This window comes from Geotrypetes seraphini, chromosome 3 (assembly GCF_902459505.1).
Source record: "Geotrypetes seraphini chromosome 3, aGeoSer1.1, whole genome shotgun sequence".
Classification (NCBI taxonomy): Eukaryota; Metazoa; Chordata; class Amphibia; order Gymnophiona; family Dermophiidae; genus Geotrypetes; species Geotrypetes seraphini.
Genome location: NC_047086.1, coordinates 320,733,809 through 320,756,232, shown reverse-complemented (window position 1 = coordinate 320,756,232; position 22,424 = coordinate 320,733,809). Strand labels below are relative to the sequence as shown.

At 43.1% G+C, this 22,424-nt stretch overlaps 1 protein-coding gene across 1 annotated transcript in view; it reads left to right on the top strand.

Annotated features, from left to right (window-relative positions):
* GINS1 (GINS complex subunit 1) overlaps positions 1 to 22,424 on the top strand; it is a 46,339-nt gene that overhangs the window by 13,265 nt on the left and 10,650 nt on the right. The window contains exons 2-5 of the mRNA XM_033936460.1: positions 1,212 to 1,276; positions 5,731 to 5,829; positions 9,202 to 9,292; positions 20,948 to 21,064. Coding sequence (XP_033792351.1) covers positions 1,212 to 1,276; positions 5,731 to 5,829; positions 9,202 to 9,292; positions 20,948 to 21,064 — 372 coding nt within the window. The remainder of the gene's footprint in view (positions 1 to 1,211; positions 1,277 to 5,730; positions 5,830 to 9,201; positions 9,293 to 20,947; positions 21,065 to 22,424) is intronic.

The following is a 22,424-nucleotide window of genomic DNA, read 5'->3' as shown; positions in this document are numbered from 1 at the left end:
CCAAGCAAGTCAAATGTTTTTACTTGTTTTGCCTTTTTTCTATTCTGTTTTTTCTTCCTTTATTTTTGATTTTTAAAATTTCTTGTTTTCAACTATTTTTGTTTGGGGCTTTCGGACTCAGCCTGTTTTTGGGCCAGGAACATTAATCCCTTTTCAACTTAGCATTTACTTGAACCTCCCTGACAATTGAGGTGTGGTGTTTTTTTAACCTCATGTCAGCAGTGTTCCTCTCCATGTCCTAGGCTACAAGCTGCTTTAAGCAGTTTACCCAGATGTAATCGGACTATTTGTCAACTGACACACACAAAAAGTGTGTACAGTGCCTAGGTCCAGAACACTGCAATATTTCCTGCACCCTCTGCTCTACACTTCAGAAAAGTCGTTGAAAGTCAGAAAAGCCCAAAAAGAAAAGTTTTTCAGGACACCAGGAACATTGACCATGCCTGCTGATTCAATGAATGATGCTCACCGATCACCATTGACATCAACATAAAGAGTGTCGATGCCTCGAACACCAACTGCTTCGTTTTGGGCTTGTATATAAAATAAGAGCAATGGCAACTTCAGTAGCCCATCTACATGCCACTCCCATTCAAGACATTTGTAAAGCAGCTACTTGGTCATCCAATTCATATCTTCACATCCTACTACTGTTTTGGCGAATCATTTCAGATCAGAAAGTCAGTTCAGCCAAGTAACTCTTCAAAATTTATTTTCCACATAGATGCCAACTTCCTTCCAACCCTTTTTTTATTTAACTATGCTCTATGACCCTGGCAGCTAGGGAGTCCCACATGTGAGAATATGCTGCCCACTTGTTCTGGGGTAAAGCACAGTTAACACCTGTTGCAGGTAAGTTATCTGAGAACAGCAGGCAGATATTCTTACAATCCTCCCACCTTCCCTAGTTGGCTTCTTAGCTTTTATACTGAAGTGATGGTCCTGCGAACCGACGTCGGGTGGGAAGGCACCAGCACATGCGCGGTATGGGCAGTCTTGAGACTTTTGAAATTTTTTAAAATGACAGTATACTTTAATACTGTCCACGCTCTGTGGATGACATTGCCCACATGTGAGAATCTACCTGTTGTCATTTGAACAGAGTAAAAGCGCACAGTTACAGGTAAATAACTGCACATTTTACATACTAAATTTTTAATTTTGGAGGAAATAAAATGAATGTTTGCCCTAATTTGTTTCTATCCATGTAGGAAGATGGAATCAGACAAGTTCTGGAGGAAATGAAAGCTCTTTATGAACAGAACCAGGCAGATGTGTAAGTCTTGTCGTTTTTAAGACCTGTAGTGTAAATAGAAGTGCCACCAAATATGAAACCTGCAACCCTCCTTCCCCCATATACTGATTGTAACTGTCACATCAGATAAAACAATCCTTTTATATAAATAACTGATAAATGGAGATTCATAATCAAATGTTTTTCCACATGACATGCATTCATGACTTAGCATGATGGGCTTAAATCATTTTGTTTTCTGGTATTGGAGGCAGGTTTTCATTTGCTTTTATGGACATGACCAATATGTTTTTCTAATAGCTCATTTTTTATTGGGATAAGCAAATTCAAATGGATTAGTAGTATATGCTGCCAAACTAAAGAACTTGGCTTGATTCCCATTCCAGGAGTCTGCCTTTTAAGCTATGTGAGAGGTGACGGTACTTGCACGCCTTATGCAAAATGCCTTCTTTGCTTTTGAGCAAGTGAAGGTTGTGCCAAGGACTGCTGTGATGCAGGAATTTAATAGCTGGCACAGTTAGAAAGAGCTGTGCCCTGTTTTTTCAACCACCTGTCTTAAATTTTGTGAAGAGAGAGATAGAAAGTGAATGAATCTTCTGGAATCTAATGGGAAGTGGTAAATTTGGGAGGCTTGCAGAAGAGCTAAACAGTAAAACCATGTAGATGAATTTAATAAAGAAAATTAATTATAATAGATTTTCTAGTACAATATGTATCATTCTGGACAGTAGGGTATTCTCCCCACACTGGCGAGCAGTGCAGAAGGAATCCACTCCAATGTTTCAACTCCTCCTCCAGAGGGCTCTACTGTCCCCTTCAGTTTTTCCTTTTGCATGCGAATTGGAAGGTGTCTTTCTGATCGCCTCTGTATATTTCTTTATTTTCGGTACTTTATTGCATTTTTTGCAGGTTTTGGTACACCAGAGCTCCTCTGTGCAGGGGTAAGTTCTGCCTGCCTGGGGAAGAAGCATACTCTGGTCTGCAGCCAGCAGTTTAATCCCTTGGGGACCTGTTTGGGCAGCCTGCAGAAAATGTTTTGGAGCTCGAGGTCAGTACCCTTAGCCAGCGCTCAAGCCCCTGCATTTCAGAAGGCGAGTTAAGCTTCTATCAGGTGCCCAAAGAAGGCTCAGCAAGCTCTTCAGGATGCCAGCTACAATTTTGCCTCCCCCTTCCTGTGCACAGTTCCTTTTTACCCCTAATTCATGCCAAATTTGCTCTGGATGGATGCCTGAAGAGTGCCCTTGCGCCAGGTGCTGCGCAGCGTGTAAAGGGGTTGAAAGCTTCTTTGTACTTAGCTTCCCTTCAGTCTGAGGAGACACTGGTGAGCCTGTTTGCCAGAAGAAAATTTCTTCTGGAGCCCCAGAACAGTGACTTATCAAAGTGTAGGAGCGTGGAAGCTGTGGAGCCCGATAGACATAAGGTGGCGTTACCTAAAGGGGACAGCACTGCCTAGTAAAGCCTTTTCTCCAGAATTTGTGAATTTGATGTGTAGAGCTTATTTGGAGAGTCAAGATCCTCATATGAGGTCTGGCAGTGAGCCAGGGGCCACGCAGGGGGATATGAGCTCCCAGGATGCATGAGTCTGGCCACAATCCCAAGATGAAGATGAGGGGTCAGACTATGCCCTTGCTATCACAGAACGAGTCTTCTCTGCTTGGAGATAGCAGGATCACAAATTGGGGTGAGTACACAAGAAACAACGGTGGCCCTTGACCAAGGGGAAAACCTCACAGTATACCAGCTGTTCAAGTCTTTGGGGCTGTGAGAACTCATTACTGACTCTTTGCAATAGTTGCAATTAGACTTCAGCAGGCATCATATGCTTGGTGTTCTATCCTGAGCAGATTAAGAGTGCATCTTACAGCATGGATTCACTAGAGGTAGGTCTTGTCAGACAAATCTGATCAATTTCTTTGGGTGACCTGAGAATTGGTTAGAGGGAGTGTGCTAGACGTGGTGTATTTAGATTTTAGCAAAGCCTTTGACAGTGTTCCACACAGATGTCTAATAAACTTGAGTGCCCTCTGGATGGGTCCCAATGTGATGGGCTGGGTCAAGAACTGGTTGAGTGGAAGGTAATAGACGGTAGTGATCAATGGAGATCACTCTGGGGAATGAGATGTTACCAGTGGTGTGCCTCAAGGTTCTGTTCTTGGGCCTGTTTTTTAACATTTTTATAAATGATATTGCTGAAGGGCTGTCGCGTAAAATTTGCCTCTTTGTGGATGATACCAAAATCTGATCGGGCTCCATATACAGTACTTTATAGTGCCCAAGAAAGGCTCAAAAGATGAAAACCCATACTGGATCTCGCATACACCAGTGTGGCTCTGAAAGTTACACGCTTTCACATGGAAATAGTGCAGTTGGTCATTGCAGCAGTAGCACTGTGGGAATTTCTGGCTTCCCTAGACTTGACAGAAGCCTTGTGTATTCCCATAATTCCGATTAACAGGAAGTTCCTAAGATTCCATGTCCTGTAGAAACATTTCCAGTTCTCGGCACTCCCCTTTGGTCTTGCGACAGCACCCCACAAGTTCACTAAGGTGGTGGTTGCTGCGCATCTCTAGGGCAGGATTACAAGTGCATCTGTACCTGGATGACTTGCTGTTCAGAGCCCTGTTCTCGGAAGGAGAATGAGCAGTGAATCAAGTGATCCAGGTCTTGCAGAACCTGGGCTGGATAGTAAATTTCACAAGAGCCAACTGGTTTTGTCCCAATTCCTGGAATACCTGGGAGTTCTTTTCAGCACAGCTGAAATCCGCATTTGTCTTTCACAGGCACTCAGACAGAAGATTTGACGGCCAGGCCAGCCCCATCAGCTTGGCACTACTTCCAGGTGCTATGCTCCAAGGCAGCCACTATAGATGTAGTTCGTTTGACAAAGGCTCACCTGCATCCCCTGCAGAGCATGCTGTTGTCTCTATTGTCTTTCTTCAGATGACGCTTCCGTGGACCCTGGAATCCTGCAGCAGCATGTCTTGGTGGCTCCATCCACAGTTATTATTGAAAAGCATGCCCCTCCAGATAGTCCTGTGGATTATTCTGACAACGGATGCCAGCCTGTTCAGCTGGGGAAGTCATTGTAATTGGTGCCTGGTGCAGGGATAGTGGTTGGCCTCCCAGAGAAAGGCTGGAGCTTAGGCCATTCGATTGGCATTGCTGGAGAAGTCTGGAGGGACAAGGCTGTCTAAGTCTTCTCGGACAATGCTACAGCAGTGATGTTTTATCAATCACCAAAAGTGCTCAGCTGGGTCTGAAAACCCCACTTGTTCTGATAGACAGAACTCCATCTTAAAATAATTTTCACAGCTCATGTAGCAGAAGTGGACAATGTCCAGGCCAATTTCCTCAGCAGGCAGACATTAGACCCAGGACAGTAGACCTTATCTACAAAAGCATTCCAAGCCATTGTTCGGAGCTCTGGCCACCCAAATTTGGACCTGATGGTTATGTTGAACAACAAGAAAGCAGGCTGTTTCTTCAGTCCAAGATCAAGCCTGGAAGTGCAGGGCTGTACACCCTGGTCCAGCCATAACCAAAGAACGAGCTCTTGTACATATTTCCTCCATGGCCCATGATGGGGCAAATACTCCACAGAATATCAAGCCACCCTGGGTAGTGTGGTGCTTTTGACACTAGATTGGCAACACATTCCATGGTATGCAGACTTGGTTATGTCTGCAGAGGTACAAAGATCTCAGACTACAGGTACATCCTGATCTTCTCTCTCGGGATCCAGTGGTCATAGATCCGGATTACTTTGGTCTTATAGCATGGCTCTTGAGTGCGCGGCATTAGAGAGCAAAAGATACTCAAGAGGAAGTTATTCTTACTCCTCGGAACCAAAAAGTCTACAACAATCTATTTATGCCAAAACATGGAAAATACTTCAGCACTGGTGCGTGAATGAAAAGATGGAGCTGTTTATTGCTCCGATCTCAGTGGTGCTGGCTTTCCTTCAAGCAGGTTTCAACAAAGGTTTCACAGTGGTGTCACTCTGGGTCCAAGTGGCAGCCTCTCATGCTTGTATGGATTGGTCTGGCATGGATAATACCTGATGTACTCCTTTCTTTGATTTGTGCTAGACAGCCCATTTCCCTCCAAGGGACAGCTTCGCTCCCTTAAAAGGTAGTCTCACCAGTGCTGAAGCTCTTTTTGTCCATAGTTTGCAGACATTTTACTCCCCTTACAAAGAGACAGATGAAGAAAGATTGAACAAGAATTGAGCACCTAAGGGTTTCACCTCCCCCTCCCCCGCTTAAACTTGTTCTGCATTTTCATTTATTTTTTAATGGCAAATGCTAGGCTTGTACTGTGTTCTTTGTCTCTACCAGTTGCTGCCGTCAGGGGGTATAACCCATACATCTAGTGTAGTAGGCCTTCAGGAAAGGAATTTATCAGGTAAGACCAAATTTATCCTTCTATTTGACACTATATTAAGATGCTTTTATTTTTCTAATTTTTGTATATAGCAATGAGGCCAAATCAGAAGGACGAAATGATCTAATCCCAACAATTAAGTTTCGACACTGTTGCCTGTTGAGAAATCGACGTTGTGTTGTTGCATATCTGTAAGTTGCTGCTTTAACTTGCATTATTACTACAGTCCATTACTTAGTGGAATGAAGAAAATCTCAGTTTTGGGAGGGAGTAAGCAAAATGAGAATTTTGATGCTTGTGCACGTTAAAATATTCTCCATTCACAAGCAGGATAAAGAAGCCATACAAGTGGGTGATATGATCTGATGGTGCCAACATGGTTCCAGTTCTATGACCTCCTAAAAATCTAGGTTTCTCTTAGCTTTCGTGGTCTTCCTGTATAGTCTCTACCTCTTTTAGGGGTCCTTTTACTAAAACGTATTAAGGCAGTTAACACATGGATTAGCTTTTCCATATGAATATCCTATATTGGTACTACAGTGAAGGACCCTCAAGGAAAGCATGACATTGCCTTGGGTCACTTTGAACTGGATCCTGTCATAGGGTCTTGGTCACCTATATTCAAGCGCCATTTATGGCCCTTTTTGTAGTAATGTCATGCGCTAATGTCCTATTCATTTTTGTGACTATTTTTTTTGAATAAATTGGTTTCATCCAGATCACCAGTTCCACTTAGTTTGTTTACTTAAAATGGCGTATCATGGCACCTGCTCAGGTGTCCTACTGTAACTGGCAAATGTCATATTAACCAAGCTGAAAATATATTTTAATTTTTTGAGGAGTGTCAAGAGGTAAAGTGTGGGCATTCCTGTGCTAATCGACACAGGTACCTCGCTGCATATCAACTGGTTAGTCTACACTTACAACATGAACCGTTACTGCCTACAAAATGTGTAGCAGTAAGTGCTCACATGGTAACACTTTTTTTTAAATGGTGCTCGCTAGTGAAATATGATGGCAGATAAAGGCCAAATGGCCCATCCAGTCTGCCCATCTGCAGTAACCATTATCTCTTCCTCTTTAAGAGATCCCACATGCCTATCCTATTTCTTGAATTCAGACAGTCTTGTCTCCACCACTTCCTCTGAGTGACTGTTCCACGCATCTACTACACACTTCTTTTTACAGAAAAATTTCCTTAGATGATTCCTCCTGAGCTTATCCTCCAAAGTATACAGATTGAGATCTTTAAGGTTGTCCCCATACGCCTTATGATGACAATGCACCATTTTAGTAGCCTTCCTCTGTATAGTGGCAACTTTATTGTATGACATTACTACAAAAAGGGCCAGATTCAGTAAATGGTGCTTGAATATAGGTGCTGCAAAAAATAGACATTAAGCGCTATTTTATAAAGGTCAATCTGGGTTGAACATCCTTTATAGTGTAATGCTTAGAGCAGATTCTCATGCCCAACTTTAGGTGTGACGACTTGATGCCTGATGAAACTTGTTATAGAACAAATTTTTAAATAGTTCGGTTGTATGGGAATGTTTGTATATTTTAGACTATTGTGTTTTACGTGGAAAAGGAGAATGGAGATATGAATGTTTGAGAGATGGTTTATGTCCATGTGTTAATAATTTTATGTATGGTTATTTTGTAACCCACCTAAGAATAGGTGGGATATAATTTTTTTAGATAAAATAAATCCTGGTGCGCAATATGGATGTATAGCCCTGGTATTCTATAGCATTGTTCTTTAACCACCGGTCCATGGACCAGTGCCGGTCCACAGAAATTTCCTGCCGGTCCACAGAGCCAGCACGTGCATCAGGCCCAAAACAGTGTTCTTCAACCGCCGGTCCACGGTGCGATCGATGCGGCGTTATCTTCGAGCCAGCTCCCTCTTCCTAACTGATTCAGTGCACAAAGCCACGGGCAGTGGCTCCTACGGGCATCCTGTGCCTGAACCGGAAGCCTTCTCTCTGACATTGCAATGTCAGAGGGAAGGCTTCCAGATGAGGCATGGGAAGTGCAAGGTGCAATTAGTACTATTATGGGGGCGGGGTCTGGGGTGGAGATTGGATAGAGATGGGCAGGGTCTGGTCCACAACTTAGCCCAGTGTTCTTCAACCGCCAGTCCACGGACCGATGCCAGTACACAGAATAATTCTTATTTCTGCCGGTCCATAGGTGTAAAAAGGTTGAAAAACACTGTTCTATAGCATTGTGCCTAAATATTTGGAATACCCCTGACCTGCCCATGCCCCTCCTATAGCCATGTCTCCTTTTTGGGTTTTGCATGAGACCACTTTGGGCGCACAGAATTATAGCACATAGACAGATGTGCATGTAAATCCAAATTTGTGCCAATTAACTCCAGTTAATACCAATAATTAGTTATTAGCACCCAGTTGATTAATTAGTTTACGCACATCTGTTCTTACTACTATGATAAAAATGGCCTTAGCGCTTGGGAAAGATGCACGCCTAAGAGCATGCTAAAGCCACTTTTTACCGCAACTTCGTAATTGCTCCATAATAAACAAATAATGACCATTTTGGGTTTTTTGTCTTTGCTTGGTGACATTTTGAAATTTTGTTAACGGTTACCGTATTTTCACGCATATAACGCGTGCGTTATACACGATTTTACAAACCGAGTATAACCATGCGCGTTATATTCGTGAGCGCGTTGTACACTTTTTTTTTTTACATAGTTCTCCCCCCCTCCCCCCCGAGAAAGGGCGGGACCGCCGGAAGAGGAAGCAGCAGGACAACGGTAGGCAGCTTCTCCATGATGGGGGAGGGGAGGCTGTGGGGGTGCTAGCGGTCCTTCGGGGTGGGAGTGCAAGCGGTCCTGCGGGGGGGTGAATCGGACGTCGGGGGGGCATCAGGCTTTCAGGGTGGGGACAGGACTTCAAAGAGGAGAGGAGAGTCGGGGCGGGCGAAAGGAGTCGGGCGGCGACGGGAGAATCGGGGCGGCATGCACGGTATACGGGTGTGCGCGGTATATAAAAATTTATTTACATAAATTACAATTTCCCGCGCGCTATACCCGTGTGCGCGGTATATGAGTGAAAATACGGTAATCTTAATTTCTTAAGGCACAAATGTGTGTGTACCTTGCAGAGTTTAACTATGGTTTATTTCAAACATTATATTAACAGACCAAAATATTGTTTTAATCTGACTCCTACATAAAATATACTGGTCCTCATTTTTGTAGAATTGCTTTTGACATTGATATATGCATCAGATTTTTATCATGAGTGCATTAAACAATTTTGCTTGACCAATCACTAAATACAATTAAATAGGAAGATCATAAAATATAGGCTTTATAGTTTTCCCTATTTATTCCCTTTTCCAAACTTCTGGGAAATTTTTATATCTTTACAATAGATATTTTTGTGGTAAAGTGGCTAGAGAAACCTGATTCACAAAATGGAGTAGATAAATACAGTATATGCAGGATTTGCTATTAGCTATGGGTGGAATGAAATTGTGAATCTCTCAGAATTAAACTATGGTTAACAGTCTGTTGCTTTGTTTAACAGCTATGATCGTTTGCTTCGGATCCGAGCACTACGATGGGAATATGGCAGTGTGCTTCCAAATGCTCTCAGATTCCATATGTCAGCAGAAGAGGTTTTTGATGTCTTATTTTATAATTGAACTGTGTAATTCATATATTCAAGGGGCAATAAAGTAAATATACAAAGGCCTCTCCTCTATCCTCATCCTCCTTAATCATCTGTGGTCTTGACACTGTAGATCACCACTTACTCATTGATATACTGCTTAGGTTTCAGGGCTCTCGTTATCTCATGGTTTTCTTCTTATCTTTCCCATCACACTTTTAGCGTAAACGCTGGAGGATCCTCCACTATCATTCCGCTATCAGAAGGTGTACCTCGGGTCTCTGTCCTGGGACCTCTTCCCTTGGTAGTCTACTCTCCTCCCATGGCTTCCAGTATCACCTCTATGCTGATAACTCATAGGTCTACCTCTATGATGAAATTTCTATAGAAATCCAGGCCCAAATCTCATCCTGTCTATCTGACATTGCTACCTGGATATCTTGCTGCCATCTAAAACATGGCCAAGACTGAACGCTTTAGATTTCCTCCTAAACCTGCCTCTCCTCTGCCTCTATTCTCCATATCTGTGAATAACACACTCATCCTCTGTCTCATTGGCTCGCAGCCTCAGAGTCATCTTTGATCTCTTTCTCTCTTTGCATTTCCAATAGATTGCCAAAACATGCCATTTCTTCCTCTACAACAGCATCTCTAAAATCCGGCCTTTCCCTTCTGAGCACTAAGACCTTCGTACACACGTCATCTCTTGCCTGGATTACTGCAATTTGCTTCTCACAGGTCTTTTGCTAAGCCATCTCATCCCCCCTTCAGTCTGTTCAGAATGCTGCAGCATGCTTCATATTTTACTAGTGTCGTTATACTCGCGTTACCCCTCATTGACTCCCTGTCTGTTTCCACTTACAGTTCAAACTCTTCTTATAGACCTACAAGTATATTCTCTGCATCTTCTCAGTATCTCTCCTCTTGTGTTTTCCTATACTCCTTCTTCCCTGGGAACCCCGTTCATTGGATAAGTCTCTTATCTGTACCCTTTTCCTCTACTGCCAACTCTGTCCCTTCTACTTTTCTGTGCTGTATGCCTGGAACAAACTGCCCAGGCTATCTTGGTGCATCAGGCTTCATCTCTGGTGGTATTCAAATCTATGCTGAAAGCCCACTTCTTTGAAGCTACGTTTTAAGTCCTAACCCCAGCCCACTTGTAAAGCACCCATTCTCTATCATTCCCTCTATATTCCTCTACCCTTTCTCCTCATCTCTCCCTTTAATTTCCTACCTCTGCGTTCTATTTGTCTGTAATAACTAGATTGTAAGCTCTTTAAAACAGAGACTCTCATTAGTGATGTGAGCTTTGATACCTGTTAGGATGCTGTTTTCCACAGGGCGGTAGATGCAGCATCTTGATTGCGTCTAGTACGTATTCACTTTAAAGGACATATGTATTTCGCTCATGTTGCATGGAGTTGGTACTGTTATCATGGTTCCAGTATACTCTTTACATTGCGAAACTTGATTTTTCCTAGGAGAATTTCTTTCTTCTTACAGATCCTACAGTTCTCATCCTGCCGTTCCCTGACCTTCTTCACTTCATTCTGAGGGGATCTTGACTTCTAGTTTTATAAATCTTTATTCATTTTCTTATGTTACAAGTGTATCAAACTCATTAGAAACTTGAATATACACACTTGATTAACTCACATATTAACATCAAATTTAACATTTCTTTAGAAAATTAATATTATATAAAGTTATAATATTATGCAAGAAATCTAAATTTATATCATTCTTATTGAATATAATAATCCCCCACCCCTCCCTCCCTCCCAATTCAATAATACTTAAAATCAACTTTATTGTAAAGACATTCAAATATTGATATAGTAGATAATAATCAGAGATAAAATCCCACCCCATACCCCTCTAATCAAAAATCTTATCATGGGAAAAGTTAATCATTCATTACAGAAATCAGTTAACGATCTCCAGACTTTTTGAAATTTGTGTTGCAATGGTGAGTTCCATTTTGTATATATGACATACAGAATTCCACCAGAAATTGTAATTTAACCTGTCATGTTTTTTCCAATTATGTTATTTGTTGTATTGCTATTCCAGTTAAAATAAACAGAAGTTTGTTGTTACTTGACGAAATTTGACTTCTTGCTCTCAATAAATAAAATAGTATCTATTGTCCATTTATCTTATCATTCTGGAAATCAATTTGGCCTCAAATAAATAGGATGTTAGAAAATCTGGTAGCCTTGACATATGATACTATTTTGACTTCTTCCAATGACTCTTCAGGCTTTCTCATGAGGGGGAAGACGCTATAATATTAGGTCAGGGGGCTGTGAACATTTTTATGCTTGCAACTTTGCATCCTCCTCAGGTTTCCGGTTCGTTCTTGGAGTCTATTTTGTGTCTCCCTTTTTAGTGTTACTGGTCCTCAGGGCAGTTCTTGTAGTTCTTCAGGAACTAAGGGATGTTGTTCCACTTACTCCATGGTGTCCAAGACGGGGGCATTGGGCAGGCTGGATCCCATTCTGCTGAATTAGTTTCTCAGGGTTACACATTTCTACAGAAAAACTGGGAGAATATTTACATTTTCACTATAGACTCCGAATCGGCACTAGGTTTGCTTACCTCCCTTGGAGCAGCGCTTTCGGTTTTGGCACATTCCCTTGCGCCTACCCAAGGCTTTACGAACATTTTGGAAAATGTGGGCAGTGGTACCGTTGTGGCACTACCAGGTGATTCACCTACTTTCTTCTTGACTGACTGATTCGGACATCTTCCAGTTGGGCCATTTGACTGACACGAAAAGGGTGGTTTCTTTTCCTCAGTTCTTTGGACATGAATCATCGAATTTGCACAGCGCTCTTTTCTCCTGTACTATTTATAGATATTTCGGGGAGATGTTTTTATTCATATAGGAGAGAAATGTGTTTCTTCCCAGAGACTAGGGCGATGGGTCACAGTCTCAGGTTTGCATTCTTCTTCAGTCAACATGACCAAGAGTATGGGATTCTGTACTGGTTCTAGGATCCATGTTGCTGACTCCACTGGGAACTTCGGCTTTCTTTCCCATTATAACGCTACAGCAGTCACTTTTGTTCCGGTGGTTCCTGGTATCTCAGGGCTTCAATTATTTGGTAGGCTCCTCAAGCATCGCTCTCTATGATTTGGTGGCTCAGCAAGATTTTTCTTTTCAAAGGCATGCCTCAGTCTTTGCTGGACTAGCTCATGGTCACCAAACGTCTCGGGCTGTTGGGTTGGGGGGCTCGGTGCCTTCCAGCTCCAGGAGTCTGGTCTTAAGAGGCGACTCGGTACTTGTTCATTCTTCTACTCTGGAGCATGGTCAGGCTACCTTTCTGGAGCTTCAGACCATTCTTCCATAATGATGCTGAAGATCTTTTCAGTCAATATTATGATGGAGGTATTTCTCTACAGCCTAGGCAGATGTACTCAGTTGGCGGTTAAAGTTGTGGTTCTACTTCAGTGGGTGGACCCTCATCTTCCTCTTCTGTTGGCATATCATTTTATGAGTCAGGAAAAGAGTTTGGATAGACTTTCTCTCCGTAAAATATAAGCATGGCCCATTTATTGTATGTTACAATGTACAGCGCTGTGTACACTCTAGAACAGGGGTGCCCACACTTTTTGGGCTTGCGAGCTACTTTTAAAATGACCAAGTCAAAATGATCTACCAACAATAAAAATGCTGTCTTCCCTCTGCCCCAAGCCTGTCTCTGACTTAGAGGAGGGGCAGGACCACGGCAGAGGGAAGACAGCTCCTGAGGCCTATGGCAACCTGTAAGAATTGCTAAAGTACCACCTGCCACCGGCCGTCTCCCATTCGTCCCCTTTGGAGATCCCCACAGGAATAAGGAAGTTAAAGTAATAGAATACTTAGGCACAGAAAAACAAAGAAATACTTCCAAGAACTGCCCCATAAGAACTGCCTGTCACAATGCTCATTAGTGGAACTGAATAAAAGACAAGTACAATGGATTTAGAAGGGGACGATCCGCCCGGGTGCACGGCTTGGAGGGGTGCACAGCCGGCCAGGTCCGGGTCATCCTGCCTTTCTTTTCCCCCGGTCCGCGCTCGGGGCTTGCGCCTGCCTGGTCCCGCACCGACGCTCGAATGGTGCCGTCAACTCCTGCGAGTCTCGCGATAACCAACAGCACCATTTGGGCGGCGGGTGCGAGCCCCGTGCGCAGACCGGTGGAAAGGAAGGGCAGGAGGACCCGGACGGCTGTGCATCCCTCCAAACCGTGCACCCGGGGCGGGGGCGGACCACCCCACCTCGGTACGCCACTGATTGGGAGGCCGATTTTTGGGGGTTTTTAAATTGTATATCGGGCAGCATTAGGCCTCGCTCTTACCTCAATCATTACAGGCGCTTCTATTTCTTGTGATGCGCTGAGCTCCGTCCCCCACCGACCTTCACACCACCCTTCCAGCACTCTGATTGGCCAGCGTTCTTTAAGAGGCGGGCCAGTCAGGAGGGGAAAAAAAGAGAAGGGAAGAAGGGAACCTGCTGTGCGATCGACTGGGGTCGCCTGAGCGAACGACCTGTCGATTGCGATCGACGCGTTGGGCACCCCTGCTCTAGAAAGTGTAAATGTTAGTAATAGTGAAATCTTCTACATCATGGATATTGAGAATTTTGGCTCAGGCATTCCAGCTCTTTTTATGTAAGTGAGATCTCCTGGAACTAGACCTCATGAAATTCTAAGCTTCCTAGCTTCTTCGGCGGGCACAGGGAATGGGAGTCAGAGGGGGTAGCAGCGTGGCTTCTTTCTCACTTCTGGTTTCTCTTTTTTCAGTGTTTTCCCCTGGCTGATGATGGCTTGGATTTGCCATCTCAAGCTCGCTTTCAGGGCACAGTATTTGTAGAATCTCTGGATTGGCTGCGCCATCCTTGCTATGTGGCTGTCTCTTTCTTTTTCTTTTTCCTTTTCTTGTCTCCTCTCTTGTGGTTTGGGTAGTACACTCACTCACTTGCGTACCCTGTGTCTTTTGGTGTAAGCTTGTTTCTCTCTTTTTTTTTTTTTTCTCAGCGCTATCCACTCGGGGATGGGGGGTGGTTTGGGAGGCTATGGAGGGCTCATGTGGGAAAAACATTTTGTGAGCAACTGGTTATACCTAGAATGGTGTTTGTATTGCACTTCTTTATGTTTCTCTTGTTTGTATGGCTTGCTGCTCTTTACTTTGTTTCTCTGGTGCTGCTGAGTGCTTATTTTGTACTGTGTTCACAAAAAAAAAATATATAGCTTTTAAAATTAATTAGAAGCATGGATTAACATCCCTCCCCCCCCCCCTCCAATTCTCAGCTTCCCCAGGCTCAGAGCATCCCCAAAGAAAGAGGCCCCATATGCCCCTCCCCAGCCCCTCTACGCTCTTCTCCCTCCCTCCCATTCCCACTTCCATCCAGCATAAGCTCCACCTCTCCCCTCCCCATTAACATCCAATGTCTGCCCTTTCTCTCCCTCCACCACCCTTCCATACCAGTATCCTGCTCCCTTCTCTCTCCCTCCACCTCAATGCCATCCAGTATTTTGCCCCCTCATCTCCCCACCGCTGCTGGATGCTTCTCGAACCAGCAGCAGTGGCTGTAAACTTAAAAGCAGTCATTGCGGGACCTTGCATCTCCCCACAGCTGCCGGCTCTGCTCCCGAACAAGGAAGTGATGTCAGAGGGGGTGGACCGGCAGCAATTGGGAAATGCAGGAAGGTCCCGCAATGACAGAATTTAAAGTTTACTGTTGCAGGAAAGCAACAGTGGCAGAGTAGGGTGGGGAGGTTCCGGATCCAGTATATGCTGGTTGTGTACCACCTTAGAGCATGCACCTGGGACAGACCTCCCCCCCTCCCCCCCTTGGTATGCCACTGAGCCCAGCCCTGGCCTATGCCCAACTCATAGACTTTAAGACTGATCTAAATAAATTATTTTTGTAAGACCTGGGAGCGGGACCAGGGCTACACATTTATATCACTTTTAAAAACACACAGAGCAAGCAATTTTGTATGGAAATGTTGACAGAAAAGAAATCAAAATACGAGGACTGTTCAAAAAGTATTCAAATATAACAATCTTATACTAATATCCTTCAAAGTAGTTCCCTTAGGCTGCCACACACTTTTCCAACGGTTCTGCCATTGTCAGAAGCAACGCTGGAACGTCTTTTTTGAGATTGCTCACAACTGTTCCGCATTCTGCATGACGTCTTCTCTTGACTGAAATCTGGTCCCTTTCAGAAGCATTTTCAACTTGGGGAGGAAAAAGCCAGAAGTTACATGGAGCCATGTCGGGAGAGTAGGGAACCTGAGGAATCGCAGGTGTGTTGTGTTTGGCCAGGAAACTCCGTATCAAATGTGAAGAATTGTCAGATGCGTTATTGTGATGGAGTTGCCAATTCCTCCTGCCCACAGGTCCGGCCGTTTGCATCTCGCAGAATTGCAAAGGCAATGCAGCACCTCTTGGTAGTACCCCTTGGTGATTCAACGATCCTGCATCACCAGCATCCCCACTTGGTCAATGACGATCTCAATTCTGGATGTTGAGGGCCTACCAGAACGTGCTTCACTCTCCACTGATGTGCGGCCATCTCTGAAGTGGTTGTAGCGCTCCTTTATCTGTGTGGTGCCCATTGCTTTGTCCCCAAAGGCCTATTGAATTTTGCAGATCATTTCCACTTGGGAATCGCCAAGCTTTACACAAAATTTAATGCAGTAATGGGGCATTTTTTTGTTTGTTTGTTTTCAAACATCTCTGCCTTCTCCTACCCACACTGGCACTGTGGTGGAAACAAATAAAATACTTTTCCTCTCTCTGTTAAATCCTAGCTCATGGTTGTAGTCTAACACCAGCTCTGGCAGGCTACACATTTCAAATCTGACATATTGTAATCACAAAACAGAATTTTTTTTTTTTTTAATTTTTTTCTACCTTTTGTTCTCTGGTCATTATTCAAATAATATTGGTCTCACGCTCTGGTTGTCTTCTGATAACTTGCTTGCCAGGGTTTCCTGTCCATTTGTCATTTTTCTTTTTTCTTGGTGTTAACCATCCATCTTCCATCTCTGTCCTCCCCTTCCGTTTCCCTTCCCTCCCCTGGAGGTCTGGCATAATTCCTTTTTTTTTTTTGTCTATCCCCGCAGCTGCAGCAATGGACCCCCCCACCATCCCCAGATCCACCATCTCTCATTTTCTTAACTACCCTTTCATCCAGCATCTCTCCCACCTTCTCCACCAACCTTGAGTTCACTGTCTCTCCCGACCTCTAAACCATCCCTTCTCTCCCTTTCTGTTCCTTCCCTCCCTAAATCCCATTGTCCACCATCTCTCTCCCCCTTTCCTTTGTTTTTAGACCCATTATTTCTTACCCCAGTCCGGCATATGCACGTCTCATTGAACCCCCTTCCCTCTGTGTACTTCTACATTTCCCCCCCCCCAGCCTCCTGCTCTTACCTTCACTGAATTACAGTACCAGAGCAGCCTGCACAGAGGATTGCTGGTGCTTTAGCAATCCTTGCAGGCTGCCGTCATCTTTAGGAGCACGTTCACTCTGCCACAGTCCCTTCCCTCCTCTGAGGTCATGGGCAGGATTGTGGCAGAGTGAACGTGCTCCTAAAGGCGACAGCAAGGATTGCTAAAGCACCGGCGATCCTCTGTGCAGGCTGCTCCGGTGCTGTAATTCAGTGAAGGTAAGAGCGGGAGGCCAGGGAGGAAGCTGGAGAATACCAGCATTTCTCGACTGACCCTCACCCCCTAATGAAGGAGCGGCAGCAGCAGTGGACAGCCAGCAAGAGGCAGCGCTCCCGCTCCTGTAGGAGACTGAAAGCATAGGGAGGAGGGTTGGGTCCCGAATAGGCGAGTCCGATTTTTTTTTTTTTCTCCCCCCCTAAATACAAATCGAATTGATTCACCCAGTTTGAATCGGTGAATCGATTCAATTCGGAAATTGGGCAGCACTACAACATAGTGTCGCACGCACCCGCCCCCCCATCCCCAAAAAAGAGAAGAATAGAGATCGATCCTGGATCTGAAGTTAGTCAATGCGGCCTTTAAGGTGTGACACTTCTGCATTGAAAGTGTTCAGTCAGTCATTACAGCAGTTGCACCAAGGGAATTTCTGGCATTCTTTGATTTAATGGAAACCTACCTCCATATTCTGATTTATCCAATTCGGGAGAATTTTGAGATTCCATGTGCTGGAGAGACATTTCCAGTTCTCCGCCCTTCCATTCAAACTGGCAATGGCATTGCGTGCCTTCACCAAGGTAATGGTGGCAGTGCCCATCTCAAAAAGTAGGGAATTCAAGTGCATCTCTACTTAGCTGATCAGAGCCCCGTCCAAAAATGGAAGGAGAGAGTGCAGTGACTCAAGTGGTCCAGTTATTGCAAGACCTAGGACCTCTCATATGAGGAAAGACTAGAAAGGTTAGGGCTCTTCAGCTTGGAAAAGACTGCTGAGGGGACATACGATTAAAGTCTACAAAATCCTGAGTGGAGTAGAACAGGTACAAGTGGATTGATTTTTTTCACTCCATCAAAATTTGACAAGGATCAGGGGACACTGAATGAAGTTACAGGGAAATATTTTTTAAAACCAATAGGAGGAAATATTTTTTTACTCAAGAGAATAGTTAAGCTCTGGAACGCAATGCCAGAGGTTGTGGTAAGAGCAAGTAACGTAGCTGGTTTTAAGAAAGGTTTGGACAATTGCCTGGAGGAAAGATCCTTAGTCTGTTATTGAGAAAGACATGGGGGAAGCCACTGCTTGCCCTGGATCGGTAGCATAGAATGTCGCTACTCTTTGGGTTTTTGCCAGGTACTGGTGACTTGGATTGGCAACCATGAGGATGGGCTACTGGGCTTGATGATCTGTTGGTCTGACCCAGTAAGGCTATTCTTATGTTAGTGCTGCATTTTGATGGATGGTTGCTGTTTGTTGCACCTGTGTTTACATTGTTGAACCTTGTTAACCAGCAAAGAACTCTACCAAAAAAAAACCCCTGACCTTCCATAGCAGGTAAAGAAGGCCTCGCTGATGCATTATGACCACAAAGAGATAACTACTCAAAACCTACTCTACTTTGCCACATACTTTTGCTTCGCCTCACAAACCCAAATAACTCGTAAACCAAACAGCCACAATGAAACCATCACTTGCTGAAATCCTACTCCTATGTCTCATTGGCTTCATAGAAGTTCAAACCACATCACATAGTAGCAAAACAGTTTACACATGGCACTCTACCAAGCAAAGGTCCACGCCCCAAAACCCATCCACTCTGGAGGACAGCTATGGACCTAGATCAGTCTCGGCTTGCCTATCCAACATTGTCAGCTGGATGTCTCGCCACCATCTTAAATTGAATATGGCTAAAATAGACCCTCCTAAACCCACCTCTCCGCTTCCCTTGTTCTCCATCTGTGGGCAACTCTCATTCTTCCTGTTCTCTCCTTCACCATCCAGATACAACATATCACTAAAACCTGCCGCTTCTTTCTCCTATAATTACCAAAATCCTATTCTTCCTCTCCTGAGCACACTACCAAAACACTTTATCCTCATCACCTCACGCTTAGACTACTGCAATACTGCAACCTGCTACTCTCAGACCTTACACTTAGCCTCTCACTCCCCTACAATCTGTCCAGAATTTGGCTGCACGACTCGTGTTCCGGAAAAGCCACTTTACTCACGTTACCCCTCTCCTAAAGTCACTTCATTGGCTTCCCATCCATCTCTGAATACAATTCAAGCTCCTCTTACTGGTCTAGAAATGCACTTTCTCTCTTCACTTATCTCCCCCTATGATTCCCTCCCTTCCCCCCCCCCCCCCTCTCATGAGCTCTGCTCAGCTGGTAAGTCCCTTCTATCGCTGCCCTTCTCTTCAACTGCCAACTCCAGACTTCGTCTCTTCTGCCTTGCTGCGCCATATGTTTAGAACAAGCTGCCTGAATCCCTATGGTGGGCTCCATCTCTGGCGGTGTTCAAGGCCCAGTTAAAAGCCCACTTCTTTGAGAGTGCTTTCGACTCCTAACTTCTCTCACCTTGGGTTCTGCATCCCCAACCTTATCTGTCCAGGTTAGATTGTAAGCTCTTCCAAGCAGGGACCATTTTTATAGGTCAAAATGTACAGCACTGTGTATTCCTTTAAGCGCTATATAAATGATTAAGTAGTAGTAATAGTAAAACATTTCTGTTCTGCTCTGTAAGAAATAATTTTTTTTTTTAAATTTTTATTTATAAAATTTTCATTCTTACAATAAATAAATAGCATAATATTTAGTTTATAATAATTATATTTGTATGTACAATATCATATCATATATATTGAATCCCTTTCCCCTGTTATTTGTTTTTTCATTTTTCCTCATATTAATTTCTATATTTCCCTCCCTAACCCTATATTATTATTATCAATGTGTTAAGATATCTGATCTTTAGAATATTTTGTCAATGGATCCCATATTTTCTTAAAATTTTTTATATTTCCTTGTTGTAATGCTAATATTTTCTCCATTTTGTATATGTGACACACCGAGTTCCACCAGAATGTATAATTTAGCTTGGTATAATCCTTCCAATTTTGTGTGATTTGCTGCATGGCAACTCCTGTCAATATTAAAAGCAATTTGTTATTGTTTGCTGATATTGGACTTTGTGTTCTCATTGCAGTACCAAATAATATGGTATCATATGAGAGACCAATATGATTTTCTAGTAATATGTTAATTTGGGGCCAAATTAAATTCCAATAGGCTTTTATGCAAGGACAAAAAAAAATTAAATGATCTAATGTCCCTACTTCTATTTTACAATGCCAGCATCTATTAGATCTAGTATTATCTATTTTTTGCAAGCGCGTCGGGGTCCATAACACTCTATGTAATAAAAATATCCATGTTTGACTCATAGATGCTGACTTTGTTAATCTTAATCTCCAGGACCAGAATCTTGGCCATTGAGATGCAGAAATTGTCTGTCCAATCTCAATGCTCCAAATATCCCTAAGTCCAGTTTTCTTTTTTTTATTTAGAAATCCATATATTAATTTATACCATTTTGCGGCTTGGTGTCCCAAGAAATCCGCCTGGAAACATAAAACTTGCAAACTATATTGGGTATTAAGATCTTTCCATTCAGGGAACCCTACCTGAATGGCTTGCTTCAATTGCATCCATTTAAAATATTGTGTTTTATTTAGTCCAAATTTATTTTGCAATTGTGAAAAACTAAGCAAGGAACCTTCTGATATGACATCATTCAATGTTCTTATTCCTGCATTTATCCATTGTTTCCAGACGATTTTAAATCCGCCAATTCTGATCCTGGAGTTTACCCATATTGATTGATTTAGAGATTTAGCTATTGGTTCTGGTGATAGGTTACTTATGTATCTCAATGTTTTCCAAGTATCTAAAAAGATGTAAGAAATAATTGAGGGGAGTCTCCCTGTTCCCTTTCCTTCTTATTTCTCTGTTTTAGTGTTATTAGATTGTTTTGGTACAAACTGAAGGAGGCAACGCTGAAGAATGTAAACATCATCCCTCTGCAATCAACTCGCAAGTAGAGATTACATATTGTCAGACTCGTATATCCTTCTTCCAGAAAGAGGATTGAAGTAAGTACCTATTCTTCCCTTCTTTCATTTTTAACACTGTTTTTCCATTTACATGTCAAAAGATGGAGTGGTTCAATCAATATAAAAAGTCTCTTGCTACCTATATGAGATCGCTTGGAGGAGATGAGGGACTGGACATAACGCAGGATATGAAACCCCCCAAAAGCTTGTATATTGAAGTAAGTGTGATTTTACAAAATTATTCTACAAAACTTGGGAACCTTACATTTCTTAAAAATATAATAAATGCAGATGTTAATCAAGTTTTCTATTCTGCCTCTACCTAGTCAGTTCAAAGTCAAATTACATTACAAAAGGTTGGGTCAGTTACCCAGGAAATTACAATGGACGGTTTAGTTTGACACGGACATTTAATAGAGTTGTTAGTACAGGTAGATCAGTGCAGTTATTAATACACTTAGGTTATAGCTACAAATACATGATTACATCTTTGCCTCATTGTTATGTCCCAGGAGTTGCACTGGTTAGTCTAGAAATAGGCTTTTACAATTACCATTTCAGTTACTTCTGGGCTGGCTCCCTGTCTTAGTACAGAAATGCTTTTAAAGGTTTTTTTTGAACCTGAGATAGTGGTCACAGGTAGTTGGTTCCAACATTTTGCTAATTGATATAGGATGGATAAATAATTTGCCTGGTAGACTTTGTTGTATGCTGGGAATTTTAAGTGGAAAAATTTTCTGGTGATATCTGTTGGTTGCATACTGGAGTAAGATGGCCAACTCTGTTAAGTAAGTTGGCAGGGGAGGGGTCATTCCCTGTTGGTATCTTAAAGGCAGTAATACTTAATTTAAATTTGATTCTTGTGGTTATGGGCAGTCATTGTAGCTTCATAGAGTAGGGCTGTAGATGTTCCGATTTCCATAGTCCGTAAAGGAGTCTTGCTGCTGCATTTTGAACTAGTTGTAGACACAGTAGCAGTGATTTAAAGCAAATAACTAGTGTTACGTTACAGTAATCTAATAGAGATAGGATTAGGGATTGCATTAAAACTCTGAAAACCTCTGTTTAGATGTATTTTCTGATGGAGCTTAGTTTTCTCGCCACAAGGAAAGATTGTTTTATTATTGATTGTACATGGCTCTTCATGGATAGTTGGTTATCAATTTCTGCTTCTAAGATTCAGGATTGCATTTCTTTTCTTTTTTTTATATTCTTTATTAAAGTTTTTCAAAATACAAAGGCTTTAAAATCCTAGTTATCAACCATATCCACTGTTATCTTAAATAATAAAATGCTAGCCGCGCATGCACACTTGCCTCGCGTGTTCCCTGATCCCTTTTCTGTCGGGATGTGGCAAGACAAGTGCGCATGCGCGCTTATTACGTCACTGAGAGCAGCGAATGCAGGAAGCGGAGTAAAAAAAAAAACCAACCGAGTGAGCCGGGCCACTGAGAAAGCGCGGGAGGCCTAGCCCAGGCTGCGGACGGGTAAGGAGCTGGGGCAGTGAGCCTTCCCTGCGGCTGAAATGGAGCCTGGCCACCCTCCGCAACAGACCACAGGAGTCCGTGTCCTTTTCCA